Source organism: Mustelus asterias, chromosome 1, assembly GCF_964213995.1.
Source record: "Mustelus asterias chromosome 1, sMusAst1.hap1.1, whole genome shotgun sequence".
Lineage (NCBI taxonomy): Eukaryota > Metazoa > Chordata > Chondrichthyes > Carcharhiniformes > Triakidae > Mustelus > Mustelus asterias.
In genome coordinates, this window is record NC_135801.1 from 157,729,032 (window position 1) to 157,751,689 (window position 22,658).

Sequence of the window (22,658 nt, forward strand, 5' to 3'; positions counted from 1 at the left end):
CCTGGACTTGCAGAATTTCACAAGCTGTTCTGTCTGGAGACAATACACATCTCTTTAACCTGTGTTGAATGCTCCCTCCACCCACATTGTCTGTACATTTAAGACCTGGCTGGCTGTAGAGATTTGCATTCTAATCAGTATTCTGTAATTTGATTTCTGTGTCTGTGCCCTGTTTGAGAACAGATATCCACTCCATCTGACGAAGGAGCTCTGCTCCGAAAGCTTATGGTATTTGCTACCAAATAAACCTGTTGGACTTTAACCTGGTGTTGTGAGACTTCTTGCTGTGCTTACCCCAGTCCAACGCCGGCATCTCCACATCATCACTCCTGTGTCCAATGAAGATTGAAAATTACCATTAATGCCTCTCCTTATTTCTACCGTTCCTACTTTCAGTGATATAGGATGCATACTATCTGAACTAGGTGATTTAACCTTTAGTAATGCTAATCTATTTCGCATATTTTCTCTATCCATTTGTATCCTGCCTATGAGTCCTTTTCTTATTAGCTTATCTGAAATTTAAGTGAATAATCGGAACAAGAACACTGACGTGTACCCTCTGACTTAATACTATCTTTTGTGTTGCATCCAAGTATGAGCCAAGGAGAAAACTGATTTTAAAAACAAAGGTGTTTGAATCAGCTGAGTAAAGTCACATAACTTAACCTCCGAAGGGACAGAAACGAATATATTTGTTCAGCAACATTGTGTGTCGTGTCCCACAGAGAAGGCAGTCTGCCAGCCTCATGTTTATTTCCTTACAAGAAGCACGTATTGAACCCTGTAGCCATAGTTTTAATCCAAAATATAACAGTTTAAATCTGTATGATTCATTGTGTTACATAAGCACTTAACTATTCACGCCATTGCATAATACAGGCTTGGTGTTAACAGTGGAGAAGGCAGATTTGTGCATATAATTCTTTTTTAATGTGGTTCAAAATGAAAGTCTATTGAATAACATTTTGATGGTTGTAAGTGTTAACATATTTTAGAAATAGTACCACTTGCTGAGTAAGCTGCCTGCCAATTTCTTTTCCATTTTTCAGTGCTGTGGAGACCTGCAGTTTATAAGTGCTAATGGAGAGTACAGTGGATCAGGTTACAAGTTAGTAACTGCTAACCAACTTTTATATTGTAGGATACCTGAGCTAAAGTTTTAGTTATTTAGATTAATATAATGGTAGAAACTTCATAACATTTAAATTGTAATAGATCTGTGCTAATTAAATATGAACATTAAATATGGTATTTATTGTATCAGTCTCTAATTTAATGAAACCAATTAATATCACCTTGCATCTTTACAATGCAATTACATTAAATGTAATGAAAGAAAGTCCATGAGCATTGGATAATCTTTAAGGGGACAATGTTTCAAACTAGGTACATTCCAACAAAGGTGATAGGTAGGGGCACCAAAGCCAATGCTCCTTAGATGATGAGAGAGAGATGGAGAAAATGTTGAAGCAAGATAAAGCATGTATGATGCATGTCGGTTGAATTCTTCAAGAGAGAACCAGGCAATTTGCAATAAGTTGAGAAGAGAAATGAAGAAGAAAACAAGTCTGGAAATAAGAGAATTTGAGATTAGAACAACAGTTAACATAAAAGGGATCCCAAAAACCTCTACCATTATTTAAATAGTAAGCTGGTAGCAAAGAGGTGAATTTTGGACCTTTTGGGGGCAGAGAGGATGATATATACTTTGAGGCACAGGACAAGGCTACAATACTTGAGAATACTGTTGCAAAAATATTGTTCATGGTTTATATGTTTTAGAATTTAAATTTAGGGAGTTCTGATTGAGAAACTGATAGCTAACCCTGAAGTAAACGCAATTCAAACAAGCTTGGAGTTAATTACAGTTCAAAGCTAACCTATCATCATAGAAATCCTACAGTACAGAAAGAGGCCATTCGGCCCATCGAGTCTGCACCAACCACAATCCCACTCAGGCCCTACCAGCATATCCCTACAGATTTACCCACTAATCCCTCTAACCTACGCATCTCAGGACACTAAGGGCAATTTTTAGCATGGCCAATCAACCTAACTCGCACATCTTTGGACTGTGGGAGGAAACCCATGCAGACACAAAGAGAATGTGCAAACTCCACACAGACAGTGACCCAAGCCGGGAATCGAACCCAGGTCCCTGGAGCTGTGAAGCAGCAGTGCTAACCACTGTGCTACCGTGCCGCCACATAAGTGCTGCTCTTATAAGTTAAACCTATGTTTAACTTATAATAGCAGCAGTAGAGTCGCAATAAATAAACAATAAGGGGTCTTCTACTTTAATTGAGCCTGAAGATCTGTTCTTCTATAAAATATTTAAATTATGTATGTAGAGTTTGGATGATTTGCAAACATGGAGTTACTTCATGGACGTAGGGATTCTGCAGAAAGAGTCACAAAACTCCATTAGCAATATAAATTATTTATATGAGTTGTAGAATCAAAGAGTTATGTTGAAAGTAAGATAATTTCAGTTGACTCCTAGTGTCGCAAATTGTCGTTCTCACATACTTTGAAAACTGCATTTCGTAAAGTCACAAATGGCAGCATGGTAGCAGCACGGTGGTTCGCACTGTTACCTGACAGCACCAGGGACCCGGGTTCAATTCCAGCCTTAAGTGACTGTGTGGAGTTTGCACCTTCTCCCCATGTCTGCATGGGTTTCCACCAGGTGCTTTGGTTTCCTCCCACAGTCCAAAGATATGTGGGTTAGGTTGATTGGCCATGCTCAATTGCCCCTTAGTGTCAAGGAGATTAGCAGGTTAAATACGTGGGGTTACAGGGATAGGGCCTGGGTAGGATTGTTGTCAGTGCAGGCTTGATGGGTCAACTGGCCTCTGTCTGCACTGTAAGGATTCTATGAAGTACTACTGCATGCTCAACTATCCAAACTGCATGTATGGATTACTTTAGCTGAAGGTACATCCGTGACCCTGCATTGCTATCTATGGCTTAGTGGCAGCACACTTGCTTTTTGAGCTGAGAGGTTATAGACCCAAGGCCTATACACCAGAAACATGAATATAAAATCGAGACGATGACAGCCCAATGCAGTACTGAGAGAGTGCTGCACTGCTGCATTTGCTTCTTTCAAATGAGACATTAAACCACGGTTCCCATCTGCGTCATAATATAAACATAAACAAACATAACAATCCTGTGGCACTACTTGAGAAAGAGCAGGGGGAGGTCTTCCCAGTGACCTGGCCAATATTTATCCCTCAACCAGAATCAGAAAACCTTTACAGTGCAGGAGACCATTCAGCCCATCAAGTCTGAACTGGCTTTCTGAGCATTCTACCTAGTCTTACTTTCCTGCCTTATCCACATAACCTTACACATTCTTTCTTTTCAGAAAGCAATCTAATTCCCTTTTGAATATACCAATTGAATCTGCATCCTCTATCTACCCTCTCAGAAAGTTTATTGCAGACCCCAACCATCCTTTGGGTGAAAACAAAATCCTCACTTTTACTCCTTTTGCCAATTATGTTGAATCTAGTTCTTGATGCTCTGTTGAGTGGAAACAGTTTCTCACTATCTACCCTGTCCATACCCCTCAGGAATTTGAATACCTCTATCAAGATAACCATCTGTCTTTGTGCTAGGTATGACTCAAGCCAATGGACAGATTTCCCCCTGATTTTGATTGACTCAATTTTGTTCGAGTATTTGATGCTGTATTCGGTCAAATGCTGCCTTGCTGTCGAGGGCACGGACTCTTACCTTACCTCTGGAGTTCGGCTCTTTTAACCAAGGCTGTAATGAGATCAGGTGCTGAGTGACCTTGGGGGAACCCAAACTGAGCATCCGTGAGCAGGTTGTTTCAGAGTAAGTGCTGCTTCATAGCACTATCGACAACCACTTCCATCACTTTACTGATGATCGAGAGTAGACTGATGGCACGGTAATTGGCCAGTTTGGATTTGCCCTGTTTTTTTTGTAAACAGGTTATAACCTAGGCAGTTTTCCACACTGCCCAGTAGATGCCAGTCTAGTAGCTGTACTGGAACAGCTTGGCTAAGGGTGCAGCTCGTTCTGGAGCACAAGTCTTCAGTATCATTGCTGGAATATTGTCAGGGCCCATCGTCTTTGCAGTATCCAATGCCTTCCTCCATTTCTTAATATCGCATGCAGTGAATCAATTGGCATCTGTGATGCTGGAGACCTTGGGAATAGGTCGAGATGGATTCAGTACTTTTGGTTGGAGATTGTACCCAAATGTTTCAGCTTTCTCTTTTGCACTGACGTAGGACCCTCCTCATCTTGAGGATGGGATATTTGTGGCGGCTTCTCCTCCAGTTATTTGTACATGATTTCAGAGTTTAGATCTGATCCATTGGTTGTGGGATCACTTAGCTCTGTTGGATCCCGGTTTGGGGATCTTTGATGAAGCACTCCTGCTCCTCCAGATTCACAAATAGCCCTAAAAAGGCTCAGCATTATAGACCTTCCTTTAACTGCTGGGCTTCTTGCGCCCCAGAAACCTGGATGGCCAGCATTCAAACTGGAACAGAGATATTGGGCTGGATTTTCCTGGAATTGCAGAGACTCTATGGATCTTTAAAAATGGCGGCCATGACATAATTCGGGGATTCCTGGCCCAATTCTTGGTGCTCCCAATTTTCATCAATGCAGGATAATGGCCCCTCATATCCTCCATATCAACCAATGCACTTCAATGTCCAATCCCACAGTATACAGTCTACACAAAAGCAGTGATTCTGTAGTAACAATGTCATGTGCAAAAATAAGTCATTCATTCATGTATAAACAATGATTGGGCAGTTGAGAAAGCGAAAGCTCTCAATCAAGCATTTTCTTTCGTTTGGGTGCAGCTGTTTCAACAGATTAATAGATATCTGGGCTCTCAGCAGAGCCTCATCAGGCATTATGTATTTCTTGCATCTCTGCAAATGTTTTTCTTTGTGGTGATTATCCAGTTCTCGTTTGAAAGCCACAATTGTATCTGCCTCCGCAACTTGGGCAGTGATCCTTGTACCATAATGTTCAGGCTAGCTATGAAAAAACAATACAAAATAAAAATAGTTAACTGGGGGTAAACCAACATCAATGGTGTAAAAATGGATCTGGGCCAAATAAATTGGAGTCAAATGTTGGCAGGAAAAATGGTAGATGATCAGTGGCTACCTTCCAAGAAGACTGAGTTTGGGCATAGTCAGCATATATTCCCTTGAAAGGGAAACAAAGGGCTGACAAATACTGAACTCTCTGGATGATAAAATAAATAGAAATTAAGAAGAAAAAGCGGGCATATAACAGATGTAAGGTAGGAAATACAACTGAGAAACAGCCTGAACATAGAAGGTTCAGAGGGGAGGTGAAAAAGCAAATAAGAGAAGCAAAGAGAGAGTATGCAAAGAGACTAGCAACCAGCATAAAAGGGAATCTCAAAGTCGTCGATAGGTATACAAATAATAAAAGGGTGATAAAAGGAGGAAGGTTGATTAAGGATCAAACAGAAGACATACGCATGGAGACAGAGGGCATAGCTGAGGTAGCAAATTAACATTTTGGTGTCACAGGGAATCAAGGAATATGGGGAGGGGTGGGAAAATGGATTGAAGCCCAGGATCAGCCATAATCGCATTGAATAGTGCAGCAGGATTGACGGGCCATGTGGTCTACTCCTGCTCCTACTTCTTTGTTTCTTGTGTTTGCATCTGCCTTTACTAAGCAAGAAGGTGCTACCCAGAAAATGGTGAATGAAGAGGAGGTAATTCAGACACTAGAATGGTTTCAAAACTGATCAGGTGGTGGTGTTTTGTAAGTTATTGCTACTTAAAATTGAAAGGACAGTAGGACTGGGTAACAAGGAAAATCAAGGAAATGAGAGTGGAAACTGCAGAGGCACTGCTTTTAGTACACCAGATCAGAAACCCCAAGATATATTATGAAGTCAGACTAGACCCCAACGATTTGCTATTTTGGCATTAATGTGAGGAGATGGGCTGGAATTCTCTGGCCATTCTTGCCCTGCAGTTGCTGTCAGCAAGGACACAGAATCTGGCACTCAGCCAAATCTCCGTTCATTGTAGCAGGACGAGAGAATCCCGTCCTGATGTTTCACTCCAGCGCGATTCTACTGACATACTAGGAAGCTTTTATCAAAACAAGTTTTATGTAACAACAGTTTAATTATAACAAATGAATTACTTAACCTTTAACAATTGAACAATACTCAAACAAGACAAGATACAATTCTTAACTGCTAACCTCTCAATGAATTCCAATTCAAGCAATATTCATCTTATAGACTTAAACTCTCTCTTTAAAATTAGTTAGCAAAACACATGCATGCTTGTTTGTCTCCAGTTAACAGTCTGGGAGCTTTCAGATCACCTCTTGAGAGAGAGCAACAAAGAGACACCTGTTTTTTTCTGGCAGTCCAGGCAGCAACTGTTTGTATTTTTAAAAATGAAACAGAAATCCTTTCTTGCCTGCAAGCTTAGCTCCTTCCACTAAGCACGTGACTCTGTCCCTGTCAATCAACCTAATCAAACTCTACATTGAAACCCCCAGGGGAGACCCAAGTAAACACAAATGCATTAGCTCAGCTTAAAACAAACACTCCAGGTCTAAAATAAGTATTTACCCTGTGCTCCCAGCTACCAATCTAAACGCTTTGCTAGATAAATCGGCATCCTGCAAAACAGATCTGAATCCTAAACTTGCCCCTTACAAAAACATGATATAAATATATTTCTTAAAGGCACAGTGTCATCACACAGTTTGGAGATGTTGGGGCTGTTTTCCTAGGACACTAGAAGGGGATTTGATACGAAGTATTCAAAGTCATGAAGGATCTGGACAGAGTAGATCGGAAGAAACTGTCCCCACTCGTGACAGAGTTGAGGACAAGACTCCTGATAAATTTAAAGTAATTGGCAAAAGTGATACAAGAGAAAGCTTCTTCATGCAGCTCGTGGTTAAGGTTTGGTATGCACTGCCCGAGAGTGTGGTGCAGGCAGGTTCAATCGGAACATTCAAAAGTAAATTACTCTGTTATTTAAAAATAATTCGGGGTTACAGGGAGAAGGTGAGAGAATGGTACTAAGTGAATTGCTCATTCAGAGAGCTGGTGCAGGCACGATGGGCCAAATGACCTCCTTCTATAACTGTAACAATTGTAAAATGAAGTGCTTGAAATTGCAAGAGCTAAAAGAAATAAAAAAGTGGCATCCAGAAAAGGAAATGTCAGTATTTTGGCTTTTAGAACAGCTGAACTGATTCATGGCTTTCTTGACGGCAACAGAAAGAAGGTCTATCTAGGCATGGCTGGACATCATACAGCTGTTGTAATGGGAAACAGTGGATATAGGAAGATGTCCTGCGCAAGACATAACATGACACCAGATCTCCTGATAGGAGTAGCTATAAGCAGAGTTGGATGCTTTTGAATATCATTATGAAATCTCCTCCCAACCTTTTTTCTGAGGAGAATAAACCCTGCTTCTCCAATCTCTCCAAGTAACTGAAGTCTCTAATCCTGGAATGATTAGTAAATCTTTTCTGCACTCTCTCTAAAGTCTTGACATCATCTGATTCCAAATTGCTGTGTCCAGAATTGGACACTACTTCACTTGAGCCCGAATCAGTGATTTAATAAAGGTTCACTAGAACTTAATTGCTTTTGTCCTCTATGAAAGCTAGGATCCTGTATGCTAGGTTCCTGCACCCTCTTTACAATTGTACCATTTATTGTACAACGTTGCTTTGACTTATTCTTACTATCAAAATGTATTGCTTCACACTTCTCTGCATTAAATTTCATCTGCCATGTATCTGCCTATTCCACCAGCCTGTCTATGTACTTTAGATGTTCTGCACTAATGCCCTTGCTGTTCTCAATATTTCCAAGCTTTTTTCATCTGAAAATTTGTAGTGGTTTTAGCATCTACTCCTTGGAGCCCCATTATATGTCTACTTTTGCTGCAAAAAGTAACTTTGCTGCTAATCTGTTTCCTGCCACCAAGCCAACTTTGTATCCATACTGCCATTTACCCTTAATATTCCATGGGCCTCAACTTTCCTGATGAACCTATCATGTGGCACTTAATCAAATGTCTTTTGGATGTCCGTGTACACAATATCAATTGCATTACCCTCCTCAAACCTCTCTGTTACCTCTTCAAAAAATTCAGTCAAGTTAGTTAACACAATTTTTCCGTAATAATTCTGTGCTGGCACTCCTTAAATAGTTCCTAAGTATCCGACTAAATGTTAATTTTGTCTCTCATTATCATTTCTAAAAGCATTCCTTCCTTGCGCTCTTTTTAAACAAGGTTGTAACATTTTCTCTAGCCATCTGGCATCGCCTGTATCTAAGGAGGATAGGGCGGCACAGTGGTTAACAATGCTGCCTCACAGCGCCAGGGATCCGTGTTCAGTTTCAGCCTTGGATGACTGTCTGTGTGGAGTTTGCACGTTCTCCCCGTGCCTGTGTGGGTTTCCTCCGGGTGCTTTGGGTGTCCAAAGATGTGCCGGTTTCTTCCCACAGTCCAAAGATGTGCAGGTTACATGGATTGGCTGTGCTAAATTGGCCTTCAGCATCCCAAGTTGTATAGGTTAGGGGAATTAGTGGGATAAATTTGTGTGGTCACGGGGATAGCAGGGGGTGGGCCTTGGCAGGATGCTCTGTTGGTGGGGACTCAAATGGGCCAAAAGACCTCCTTCTGCACTGTATGATCTATGAGGATCAGAAGATGATGCAATTTCCACCCTCTCAGAGAGATCCCATCTCTTCCTGGTGACTTATCAACTTTTAGCAGCTGCTTGAGGAGATTATAGAGCCCTGGGTGGGGGCCAAAGCGGGGCCTGAATGGTGGGATCTAGCAATGTTAGAAAGAGTGACATCTAGCAGTTTTTATGGGGAGGGGAGCTCAATGTACCTATCATTGGGGTAATTTAATCAGTCTGTTATTGTTATTAATGCTATTTAGCTCAGTAATTCATTTTGACTGATTTTTTAACAATAAGAACTGGGTTCTTTATCCACCCGAGAGTTAAATTGTTTTTATTTTTTATCTGAAATGAGTAGCATGGTGGTTTGTTATTAGACTAGTCATCTGGAGGCCTGGACTAATGACCTGGAGACAGTTCAAATTCCATCATCAGCTCTGACCAAGGGTCATCCAGACTCGAAAGGTTAACTCTGTTCTCTCTTCACAAATGCTGAGATTTTCCAGCATTTTCGGTTTTTGTTTCAAATTCCATCATGGCAGCTGGAGAATTCAAAATCAGCGAATCAATAAAAAGCTAGTATCCATAATGGTGATCATGAAACTACTGGATTTTTGTAAATAGCCATATAATGCACTGTCTTTTAGGTTAGGAAAGGAAATCAGTTGTTATTAATTGCACAGTCTGGCCTGTATGTGACTTCAGACCACAACAATATGGTTGAAAACTGTTCTCTGAAATGGCCTCGCAAGCCATTCAGTTGTATAGTGATGGATAATAAATACTGACCTTGCCAGCGCTGCTGATATCTTGTGCGTGAAGGAAAACAAATCCTGCTGCACTGGTCCAAAATTGCCTGCATAAGCATGATTATTTGCATCTAATTTTTTCAAGAGATCTTTGTAATTAACAAAACCATGCAACTGTTTAAAAAGCTTAATAACTGCAAAAAAGGCTGTCTCTGGGACGTAGTGATTGAGTTTAGTTTAGCAAAGATCTGTCCTGGGTACCATGCTACTTATTCATAATTAGTACTTGCAGCAATATGAAATTTGTGATGTCCATGAGGACAAATTTATGGGGAGAATTGGCATTAAAGAACTGTGAATTCGTTAAGCAGATGACCCACTAAATTGCAGATGGACTTTAACTTAAATACATAAATGGCAATGTTTATTGGATAAGGAAACAGAATGTGTGCAAACTGAAGGACTGCCCAGTTTGAGTCAAAGTAAAAGCAAATTATTCATTTTGGTAGTTGCAAATGAATGGATTTAGCAGAACAAATACCATCAAAAAATAGCTCTAATGGAGAAATGTTGAAATATGAAATTATTTGCACCGGAGACAAAAGCACTGAGGAGGTACATCGATGGGCTGAAGGGCTTTTTTCTGTGCTGTAGACCTCTCTGACTATCAATTCAGCATTTTAAGATGCTGAAGGACTTAGAGAATTTAGGTGTAAGCAACCTGCTTGAATTGAATTGTGACTGAGGAATATATGTGTAAAGTTCATAAGCTTCCGAAGTAGCATTTATTTCCTCCTCTGTTTCTGTGGATACATGAAACAATACATCATTATTGAATATACAAGTACATATGCACTAAGTTTCTTAACAGGAAACTAACGTTAAGATTTTTGCTTGTGCTGTAGGGTTACACGTCATTTTGGAATGACTGCATCTCATCTGGGTTGCGTGGATGCATGCTGATTGAATTAGCACTTAGAGGACGTTTGCAATTGGAATCATTTGGGATGAGACGCAAAAGTTTACTAACGAGAAAGGTAAGTACAATATTGGTGGCATTCCAAATTATGCAGAATTTGTTTTGCAGGAATAATAATGGGTCATTTACACATTTACAGTATATTTGACAGCAAAATCTTGTGCTGAATGTCTTATTTCTATTTGAGCTGCATTGCATGTAGAGGCGTTGGTTATAGAATCATAGAGTCACAGACATTTAAAGCATGGAAACAGACCCTTTGGCCCACCTTGTCCATGCCGCCCTTTTTTTTAAACCCCTAAGGTGGTCCCAATTGTCCACATTTGGCCCATATCCCTCTATACCCATCTTACCTATGTAACTGTCTAAATGCTTTTTAAAAGACAAAATTGTACCCGCCTCTACTTCTACCTCTGGCAGCTTGTTCCAGACACTCACCACCCTCTGTGTGAAACAATTGCCCCTCTGGACCCTTTTGTATTTCTCCCCTCTCACCTTTAACCTATGCCCTATAGTTTTAGATTCCCCTACCTTTGGGAAAATATATTGACTATCTAGCTGATCTATGCCCCTCATTATTTTATAGACCTCTATAAGATCACTCCTCAGCCTTCTATGCTCCAGAGAAAAAAGTCCCAGTCTATCCAGCCTCTCCTTATAACTCAAACCATCAAGTCCCGGTAGCATCCTAGTAAATCTCTTCTGCACTCTTTCTAGTTTAACAATATCTTTTCTATAATAGGGTGACCAGAACTGTACACAGTATTCCAAGTGTAGCCTTACCAATGTCTTATACAGCTTCAACAAGACGCCCCAATTCCTGTATTCAGTGTTCTGACCAATGAAGCCAAGCATGCTGAATGCCTTCTTCACCACTCTGTCCACCTGTGACTCCACTTTCAAGGAGCTATGAACTTGTACCCCTAGATCTCTTTGTTCTCTAACTTTCCCCAACACCTTGTCATTAATTGAGTAAGTCCTGCTCTGGTTCAATCTACCAAAATGCATCAGCTCGCATTTATCTAAATAAAACTCCATCCGCCATTCGTCAGCCCACTGGCCCAATTGATCAAGATCCCGTTGCAATCCGAGATAACCTTCTTCTGGTTCTATTTCCATTAAGTACCTACAATCTTTCTGAAGCTAGTTCTGTATTTTTTTTGTAAAGATAAATAGTACTTGCAAAAATCTAGCCATCTTGTGTGCCTCTCGGTGAAAAGACGTGTCATATATTTATAATGGGCACATTGCTGTATTTCTACATCTAGTACATGACAAAGTACCTTTATGGCATACCAGAGTATAATGCCTGCCAGCCTATCGGCCTGTCCTTCAGGTGAAGTCTTAGTCTAAAACTGAGGTTCTCTGTTTGCTTGGGGGCCTAGATACTATTATACAAAGAAAAATAGGGAGTTCTCTCTGTGCCAGCCAACATTTTTGCTCTATCAGAACACCAAAAAAAGGCACAATGGAATGACTGCTCAGTTTGCCTTGATAATATACTAGTTTATTTCTTTTTTATTGCTGATACACCTTGAAATGTTTTTGCAATATTGTAAGACACACTTGAATATATTTCTTTGTTTCGGATTGTTGTTTTCGTTGTCCCTTTAATCAATGTTGGTGTATGATTTCATAATATCCCTATTTTCTGTGCCGTATGAAGCTGAGTACAGATTAGCTTCTAGTAGTTCTCCTTTTCACAAATGAAATTGTTTATCAGACATCTGGTGGGTTAAGTGTGTTAAACTATTAAAATGGAAGAAGAGTATCTAGTTTCTAAATTGGGGAGGACTTTCTTCCTGTTATTCAACACTTCTCAAGGTGCTTCAAAGGAGCATTATAAAACAAAATACAGCACATGAGAAGATACCGGTCAAAGAGGCATTATTTAAGATATGTCTTGAAGGAGAAAAGTGAGGGAGAAAGGTAGAGTTGTAGGGAGTGGGGCAGTTGAATGCATGGCCAGCAGTGGTGGAGTGATTAAAATCGGGGATGCTCGAGTCCAGAATTAGAGGAGTGCAGATATCTCGAAAGTTTCCAGAGCTGAAGGAGAGTATAGAGATGGGGAAGGGCAAGGCCATGGAGGGATTTGAAAATTTAAAAATCATGATGTTGACTGACCAGGAGTAAATGTAAGTCAGCGAACATAGTGGGATTGGTGCAAATTTAGGCCTCGGAAGCAGAGTAATTATTCAAAATAAAAATGATGTTTCTCTCAAGATAATGTTGTATCTGAGCATGAATTAAAGATATATATGGAGAAAAACTGACATGAAGCTTACAAAAACAAACGTTTTGGATACCACATTAATGATAGGAGGAATTAAAGCCTGTTGAATCTGATAATTTTCTAATCAAATGTGCCTTGGATAGTTAGAAAAACCAGTAGGACATTCTCCACTCCTTTAATGTTGTCTCAAAATTCAAGATTTCCTAAGTTATTTGGAGATGACATTGCCTCAGAGATACTGGTGCTTATTTTTATCTACTGGAATGCAAATTCTAAATAAGGATGGATGCAAATCCTATCAGAATATTCTTCTGTCAATAGCAATCAATTGTGAGTAATTTATGATAGCTATGGATGAAGGGAGCAAACAAACAGGAGTGGAAAATTGCATATAGGTGAAATATAGAGTAATGGGACAAAACTATTATGTTTGAAAAGGCTCAGAAGGTAACTCAACCGTTTCCCCTTTCAACCATGGCAAATACTATCAATGGATTAGGACATAGTGGGAAAAAAGAAAAGGAATTCAATTTTTAGGCACGAGTCTGCATGCAAATGACAGAACATTCAGCATTCCAGCTGCTGAAATGGAGGTGATTTAGCACGAGATGGTTGGATATGTGGTTGTTCCTGGTTGTGCTTGCATCTTTACATACTAGTTTATTGGCAAATATGGCCAGCCAGGTGACACTAGCTGTTAATTACCTTGGCATGGCTTCTTTCATGCAGGACAATTGAAGGCATGAGTATTGATTTGCTGTTTCAACTCGGTGTTCCAGCTTCCTTTGGAAAGAGAAGGTGCTGCATGCATTAATTCTTATATGTCAGCTGTGGGTCCATAGGTAATATTCTCGACTCTGTCAGAGGTTGTGATTTTGAGTCCCACTCCATGACTTGAGCATAATAATCTAGGTTGAGGCTCCAGTGCCTCAACCTAAGGAAGATGAGATGTCAAACCGCAATTTGGATGTAAAGGTTCCTATGACATTATTTCAAAGAAGAGTTGGTGAGTTACCCAAAGGCAACAAGGGAGTTTGGTTGGGCAAACGTGTAGATTGCTAAAGGAAGAAGGAGACAACCATCTTCGTAGACACAGGAATTTGTGAGATTTGATTTGGAATTTTCCTTAAAAATGAGCATTTTAGTGTGCTGTAAGGTGTATATAATGTGTTTTATTCCTTTTTCAAATTTAATTGCACATAATCCTTTTCCTATTTTCAGTAGTAATTCTTCTTTGGATGGCTATGTGCCTACATTTTAGTTGCAATTTTTCATCCTATATTAAAACAGTAAAATTTAATGCAGGGTTCAAGGGGCAGAATTTAATGTTCCTAATATGGGTCCCATCCACCAGTTGGAGAACTGGTGAGAAACATGCAACACTTCTGTAGGGGAAGTCTTTCCCTGGCCTTATCCTATTTCTATGTTCTAATGCACCCCTCTATTGCACCCACCATGAGTGAACAAGATTAGGACACTGTAATCGAGATCAGGCATGACAGTGACAGAATAGGATTTTTTTTCTTTTGTTTTAAGTATTCTGCCAATACATCCAACATTTGACTCGTGTTAGAAATAACCTTAGGTCATGGGTTTTCAATGATTCATACACCCTAACAGCAAGCCCTTCTCTTGTTCAGCCACCTTGAGCATGCAATCTGCACAGTGTGAACATGTCCCTGGCAAGGACCTTGGGGTCCGGGTCCATAGGACTCTAAAATTGACCCCGCAGGTGGAGGAGGTGGTTAAGAAGGCGTATGGTGTGCTGGCCTTTATCAATCGAGGGATTGAGTTTAGGAGTCCAGGGATAATGATGCAGCTATATAAGACCCTCGTCAGACCCCATTTGGAGTACTGTGCTCAGTTCTGGTCGCCTCATTACAGGATGTGAAAAGGATTGAAAGGGTGCAGAGGCGATTTATAAGGATGTTGCCTGGATTGAGTGGCATGCCTTATGAGGATAGGCTGAGGGAGCTCGGTCTTTTTTCCTTGGAGAGACGTAGGATGAGAGGAGATCTAATAGAGGTATATAAGATGTTGAGAGGCATAGATCGGGTGGACTCTCAGAGGCTTTTTCCCAGGGTGGAAATGTCTGCTACGTGAGGACACAGGTTTAAGGTGCTGGGGGGTAGGTACAGGGGAAATGTTAGGGGGAAGTTTTTCACACAGAGGGTGGTGGGCGAGTGGAATCGGCAGCCCCCGTCAGTGGTGGTGGAGGCAAACTCAATAGGGTCTTTTAAGAGACTCCTGGATGAGTACATGGGACTTAATAGGATGGAGGGTTATAGGTAGGCCTAAAAGGTAGGGATATGTTCGGCACAACTTGTGGGGCCGAAGGGCCTGTTTTGTGCTGTAGTTTTCTATGTTTCTATGTTTCTAAGTGTATAATATTCACTTTATTCACTGATAAGGGCACATTCCCGCAACACATCTAGGCCTACATGCAATCCAATTTCTCCTTACACCCACTCATACATTATGAACGTGTGATTTGTCAAATTACAAAAGCATAACTGTCATTTGACGCAGCAGATTATTAACAAGCTTGGAAATTAATATTCAAAATTTGGTTTTTTAACCCTTGTTCCTCCTAGGTCATCTGTAAGTCAGATACTCCTACTGGGGATGTTTTACTTGATGAAGCCTTGAAACATATTAAGGAAACACAGCCTCCAGAAGCAGTGCAAAGCTGGATTGAACTTCTCAGTGGTAAGTGAGCAAAAGAACCCAGAAGGGTAGAAATGACCAGCGATCTAAAACAAAATTGATAGAAATGCAAAACAATAATTTCAAATATTTCACAAATATTAAAAACAATTCAAGTTTAGTTGTCTTCGTATGTTTTAATTAATGCAGCTGTATACTTGAAAAAAATCTATGTATTTCCAGAATGGTTTTCTTGATTATTTGCTTCAGAAGATTGCCGGAGACACTGGAGAAACAAGGATGTTTGCACTGTCTCGGTGGAGTCTCCACTAACTTTACAGCAGGAAATGAGAGAATGCTCATCATTGTTTGTGTTGATTTTATTAGAAATGTGAGGAAGTACTTCACTATTTTGTAATTGTTGTGAATAAGTTTTCAATGAGATATTTGGAAAATAATATAACTTACCTATAACTTACAAATTGAATGTTAAAAATGTGGTAGGCTGGTTTTTGTCTGTAGGTTTAAGTCCCATTAAGGTCTTGTTTCATAGGACTTTTACTGTGTTGAAGGTCTTTTCATTCATTTTTGGTATATTAGCATCATTGGCAAGGCTAGTATTTATTGCATATCTCTAATTGCCCTTGATAAGGTGGTGGGTGAATCACCTTCTTGTTCCACTGCAGTCCATGTGGGTGTTGGTACACCAACAGTGCTGTTAGGAAGTGAGTTCCAGAATGTTGACAGTGGCAGTGAAGGAATGGTGAGGGGAACTTGCTGATGATGGTACTCTCAACATCTGGGTGATAAGGGTCGCTGTTTTGGAAGCTGCTGTTAGAATCTTGGTGAGTTGCTGCAATGCATCTTGTAACTGGTACACATAATGCTGCCACTGTGCACCTGTGGTGGAGGGAGTGAATGTTTAAATTGGTGGATGGGGCACTGATCAAGTGGGACATTTTGTCTTGGATGATGTCAAATTTCTTGAGTGGTTTTGGTGCTGCACTCATCCAGGCAACTACACTCCTGATTAAGACCATAAGACCTAGGAGCCATCAAGTCTGATACAAAGGAAAGGAAAGGAGAGAGTGCAGAATGTAGTGTTACAGCCATGGCTCGGGTGTAGAGAAAGACCTTTTTTCTCCCATCTACTTTCTTAAAATCTGTTGGTCTATATAAGTTACCAGTTAATAATTTTGATTTGATTTATTATTGTCACATGTATTAGCATACAGTGAAAAGTATTGCTTTTTGCACGCTATACAGACGAAGAATACCGTTCAGACAGAAGAAAACGAGAGAGTGCAGAATGTAGTGTTACAGTTATAGCTAGGGTGTAGAGAAAGATCAACTTAATGTGAGGTAGGTCCATTCAAAAGTCTGATGGCAGCAGGGAAGAAGCTGATCTTGAGTCATAGAAATCATAGAAACCCTACAGTGTAGAAAGAGGCCATTCGGCCCATCGAGTCTACACCGACCACAATCCCACCCAGGTCCTACTCCCATATCCCTACATATTTACCCGCTAATCCCTCTAACCTACCCATCTCAAGACAATAAGGGGCAATTTTAGCACGGCCAATCAACCTAACCCACACATCTTTGGACTGTGGGAGGAAACCGGAGCACCCGGAGGAAACCCACGCAGACACGAGGAGAATGTGCAAACTCCACACAGACAGTGACCCAAGCCGGGAATCGAACCCAGGTCCCTGGAGCTGTGAAGCAGCAGTGCTAACCATTGTGCTACCGTGCCGCCCCGGTTGGTACATGTTGGTACCTGTTCTCAGACGTTTGTAGGTGGAAGAGTATGTCCGGGGTGCATGGGGTCCTTGATTATGCTGGCTGCTTTTCCAAGGCAGTGGGAAGTATAGATAGTGTTAATGGGTGGTAGGTTGGATTAAGTGATGGACTGGGCTTCGTTCATAACCCTTTGTGGTTTCTTGCGGTCTTGGATCGAGCAGCAGCCATACCAAACTGTGATACAACCAGAAAGAATGCTTTCTATGGTGCAACTGTAAAAGTTGGTGAGAGTCGTTGTGGACATGCCAAATTTCCTTAATCTTCTGAGAAAGTAGAGGCATTGCTTGGCTTTCTTAACCATAGCATCGGCATGGAGGGACCAGGACAGATTGTTGGTGGTCTGGACATCTAAAAACATGAAGCTCTCGACCATTTCTACTTCATCCCCATTGATGTAGACAAGGGCATGTTCTCCTTTACGCTTCCTGAAGTCGATGACAATCTCCTTCATTTTGTTGAGGGAGAGATTATTGCCGTTGCACCAGTTCATCAGATTCTCTATCTCATTCCTGTACTCCGTCTTGTCATTGTTTGAGATCCGACCACTACCGTGGTGTAATCAGCAAACTTGAAAATTGAGTTGGAGGGGAATTTGGCCACACAGTCATAGGTGTATACGGAGTATAATAATGGGCTGAGGACACAGCCTTGTTGGGCACCAGTGTTGAAGATGATCGTGGAGGAGGTGTTGTTGCCTACCCTTACTGACTGTGGTCTGTGGGTTATGGAAATACAGGATCCAGTCATAGAGGGAGGAGCCGAGCCCCAGGCCATGGAGTTTGGAGATAAGTTTCATATGAATAATGGTGTTGAGCTGTAGTCGATAAGTAGGAGTCTGACATAGGTGTCTTTGTTATCTAGATGTTCCAGGGTTGAGTGTAGGGCCAGGGAGATGGTGTCTGCTGTGGACCAGTTGCAGTGGTAGGTGAACTGTAGTGGATCCAGGCAATCTGGGAGATGGGAATTGATTTGTGCCATGACCAATCTTTCAAAGCACTTTATAAGGATGGATGTCAGAGCCACCAGACTTCATCAAGGCACACTGCCTGGCTTTTCTTTGGTACCAGGATGATGGTCATCTCCTTGAAGCAGATAAGGACCAAAGTGCCTAACTTCACATTTTCCTACATTATATTCTACCTGCCAAGTTTTTGCCCACTCACTTAACCTTCCTATATCCATCAGTAGGCTGTTTGTGTCATCCTCACCACAGAATCATAGATCACAGAATCCTACAGTGCAGAAGGAGGCCATTTGGCCCATCGGGTCTGGACCGACCACAATCCCACCCATAACCCCATGCACTTACCCTAGCTAGCCCCCTGACACTAAGGGACAATTTAAGATGGCCAATCCACCTAACCCGCACATCTTTGGACTGTGGGAGGAAATCGGAGCACCAGAGGAAACCCACGCAGACATGGGGAGAATGTGCAAACTCCTCACAGACAGTGATCCAAACCGGAAATCGAAGCCGGGTCCCTGGTGCTTTGAGGCAGCAGTGCTAACCACTGTGCCACCATACTGCCTTCCCACCTATTTTTGCGTCATCCACAAACTTAGCAAAAGTACATTCACTTTTCTCATCTAAATCATTAATTTGTATTATAAATAATTGTGGCCCAGCACTGATCCTTGTGGCACTTCACTAGTTACAGGTTGCCATTGTGAAAATGCCTCTCATCCCAACTCTCTGTCTTCTATCAGTTAACCAATCCTCTATCCATGCCAATATACTAACCCCATCACCACGGGCTTTTAAAATAGCCTTTTGTGCAGTAACTTATCAAACACAAATCCATGAATATTACATCCATTTACATCTTCATCTATCCAGCCCGTTACCACCTCAAAGAATTGGAATATATTTGTCACGCATAATTTCCCCTCCGTGAAGCCATGCTGACTCTATTTGATTATATTATGTATTTTGAAATGCCCTGCCATTACCTCCTTTAATGGGCTCCGTTTTCCCAATGAGAGATGTAAGCTAACTGCCTATAGTTACCTGTTTTTGTCTCCCTCCCTTTTGAAATAAAGGTGTTACATTGGCAGTTTTTCAAATCTCTGAGACTTTTCTAGAATTTAAGGATTCTTAAAAGATTACTGCCAGTGCACCCACTATCGCTGTAGCTATTTCATTTAGTATCCTAGGTTGCAACCCATCAGGCCCAAGGACCATTGGTCTTTAGGCCACTGGCTTTCCTATTAGTTTTTCTCTGGTGATAGTTATTGTATTTATTTCCTCTCCCCCTTTTGCCCCTTGAATATTTAGTATCTTGTACTGTTTAAATGTCTTATACAGTGAAGACTGATACTATTTATCTAACTCCTCTACCATTTCCTGTTATGATGTGGAGATGCCGGCTTTGGATTGGGGTGGGCACAGTAAGAAGTCTCGCAATACCAGGTTAAAGTCCAACAGGTTTATTTGGTATCAAGAGCTTTTGGAGAGCTGTTCCTTCATCAGCTGCTCCTTCATCACCACTCACCTGATGAAGGAGCAGTGCACAGAAAGCTCGTGATACCAAATAAGCCTGTTGGACTTTAACCTGGTGTTGTGAGACTTCTTACTATTCCCTGTTATGTAGGAGCTCTCACATGCTGCAAAAAATGACACGTCCTGCCATTTTTAATGTGTTTTAATTAGTTACTCAATTTATATTTTGGTGCTTTTTACATATTTTCAACTTGAAAAATACAGTTCCTATACTATTTTAAACTTTAGGAATGGAATAAACCTGAAGGACCTAATTTAGATGCTCACCAGATACACACCAAACAGCTAGCTTATTACCCGACCATTGTTCAAATTGATCCTTTTTCTGTGATGGCAGTGTTTGTTTTCTTGTGCAGGTTTCAGACTCCCTTGTGTCTTGTAGCTGGTGGACAGGCTTTGGAGTGTCAGGAGGAATTTCCAACCTCTGACCTGCTGTTGCAGCCACAGTATTTATATGGCTGATCCAGTTAAATTTCTGGTCAATGGGAATACCTTCTCCTTCTTTCCAGCACCTTTCATTGCACTTGGCAGGATTGCAGAGCTTAGATCTGACCTGTTGGTTATGGGATTGCTTGGTGTTGTCTGCAACATGCTGCTTCCGCTTTTTAAAATGCACGTAGACCTGTGTTGTAGCTTCACCATAATGTTGGCATGTCATTTTTAGGTGTGTGTGCTGCTGCTCCTGACAAGTTCTCCTACAGTCCTCATTGAACCAGGATTGCTCCTGTGGCTTGATGGTAATGGTACAATTGGAGATGCGCTGAGCCAAGAGGTTACAGATTGTGGCTGATGGCCCATAGTGCAGACCTGCTGAGTATTGCCAGCATTTTCTGTTTGGAAAAGCTGTCAGAGCTAGTTTCAACCTAATTTTGCCTGAATATCTTACCTGTTTAGACAGGAGTCAATGCACATTCTAACTTTTACATAATTATCCTTCTGCAAATGAATTTATCTTCTGGCTGTTCTTTCTCATTCTTACTTTATTAAAGTGACGACTGTTTTGCAGTGTATTCTGCACTTAGCAGTTGTGTCCACATGGTGTCACCATAAGGCAATTTATTAACTGTCAGAAGATGATCAGATCATACGAACATATGAACAAGGAGCAGGAGTAGGTCATTCAGCCCTTAGAGCCCGCTCCACCATTTAATAAGACCATGGCTGATTTTAAATCTGCATCCTGCCAACTCCTGATAACCTATCACTCCCTTGCTTACCAAGTATCTTATCTACCTCCGTCTTAATAATCAAAGTCTCCACTTCCACAGCCTTTTCAGGAAGAGTGTTCCAAAGACTCTCAACTCTTTGAATGAAAAATCTTGCCTCATCTCCATTCTAAATTGGCAATCCCTTATTTTTAAATAATAACCTCTAGTTCTAGATTTGTCCATGAAGAAGCAACCTCTCCACATCCACCCTGCCAAGACCGCTCAAGTTCTTGTATGTCTCTGATTTTTTGAAACTAGAGCAGGAGTAGGCCATTCTTCCCTTCGATCCTGCTCCGCTATTCGTTTTGATCATGGCTGATCATCGAATTCAATATCCTGATTCCCCCGCTTCCTCCTATATCCCTTGATCCCTTTAGCCCCAAGAGCTATGTCTAATTTCTTCTTGAAATCAGACAATGTTTTGGCCGCAACTACATTCTGTGATAGTGAATTCCACACATTAACCACCCTCTGGGTGAAGAAATTTCTCCTCGCCTCAGTTTCTAAAAGATTTATCCCTTATCCTCAAACTATGACTCCTAGTTCTGGACTCCCCCACCATTCTTCTGAATCTACCCTGTCTAAGCCTGTTAGAATTTTATAAGTTTCTATGAGATCCCTTCTTACCCTTCTAAACTCCAGTGAATATAATCCTAACTGATTTAATCTCTCCTCATATGCCAGACCTGCCATCCCAGGAATCAGCCTGGTAAATCTTTGCTGTACTCCCTCTATAGCAAGGACATCCTTCCTCAGATAAGGACACACTACTCCATGTGTGGCCTCACCATCGCCCTATACAATTGCAGCAAAACATCCCTGTACTCAAATCCTCTTGCTATGAAGGCCAACATACCATTTGCCTTCGTTACTGCCTGCTGTACCGGTGCGCTTACATTCAGCGACTGATGCATGAGGACTCCAAGATCTCATTGAGTATCTACCTCTCTCAATTTACACCCATTCAAGTAATAATCTGTCTTCCTATTATTGCTACCAAAGTGGATAACCTCACATTTATCCACATTATAATGTATCTGCCATGCAGATGCCCACACACTCAGCCTGTCCAAGTCACACTGAAACATTTCTGCATCCTCCTCATAGCTCACCCTCCCACCCAACTTTGTATCATCTTCAAATATGGAGATAATATGTTCAGTTCCCTCTTCCAAATCAACAATATATAATGTGAACAGTTGGGGTCCGAGCAAGGATCCCTGCAGAACACCACTAGTCACTGACTGCCAATCAGAAAAAGACCCTTTATGCCAACTCTTTGTTTCCTATCTGCTAACCAGTTTACTGTCCATCTCAAGACATTACCTGCAATCCCATGTGCTTTAACTTTACATAGTAATCTGTTATGTGAGACCTTGTCAAAAACTTCAATCATGATGCCTTTTAATCTTCCAAATGCCAACAAATGGGGAAGCAATGGCCTCGTGGTATTATTGCTATCCAGAAAACTCAGTTAATGTTCTGGGAACCCGGGTTCTAATCCCTCCATGGCAGGTGGCGGAATTTGAATTTTTATAAATCTGGAATTAGGAAATAACTGATGATCATAAAACTATTGTCGATTGTCGGAAAATCCATTTGGTTCACTAATGTCCTTTGAGGGAAGAAAATCTACCGTCCTTCCCTGGTCTGGCCTACATGTGACTCTAGAGCCACAGCAAAGTGGTTGTCTCTCAACTGCCCTCCAATGGCAACTAGGGATGGACAATAAATGCTGGACAGTTAGCGACACCCATGTCTCACGAATGAATAAAAAAAGATATAAGCCTAGTTTGTCTAACTTTTTCTTTGTCTT

At 41.1% G+C, this 22,658-nt stretch overlaps 1 protein-coding gene across 2 annotated transcripts in view; it reads left to right on the forward strand.

Moving 5' to 3' along the window:
* LOC144499539 (Golgi phosphoprotein 3) overlaps window positions 1-22,658 on the forward strand; it is a 77,225-nt gene that overhangs the window by 39,578 nt on the left and 14,989 nt on the right. For both annotated transcript variants that reach the window (XM_078221639.1, XM_078221631.1), the window contains exons 2-3: window positions 10,379-10,510; window positions 15,280-15,394. In XM_078221639.1, the coding sequence (XP_078077765.1) occupies window positions 10,379-10,510; window positions 15,280-15,394 (247 nt within the window). The remainder of the gene's footprint in view (window positions 1-10,378; window positions 10,511-15,279; window positions 15,395-22,658) is intronic.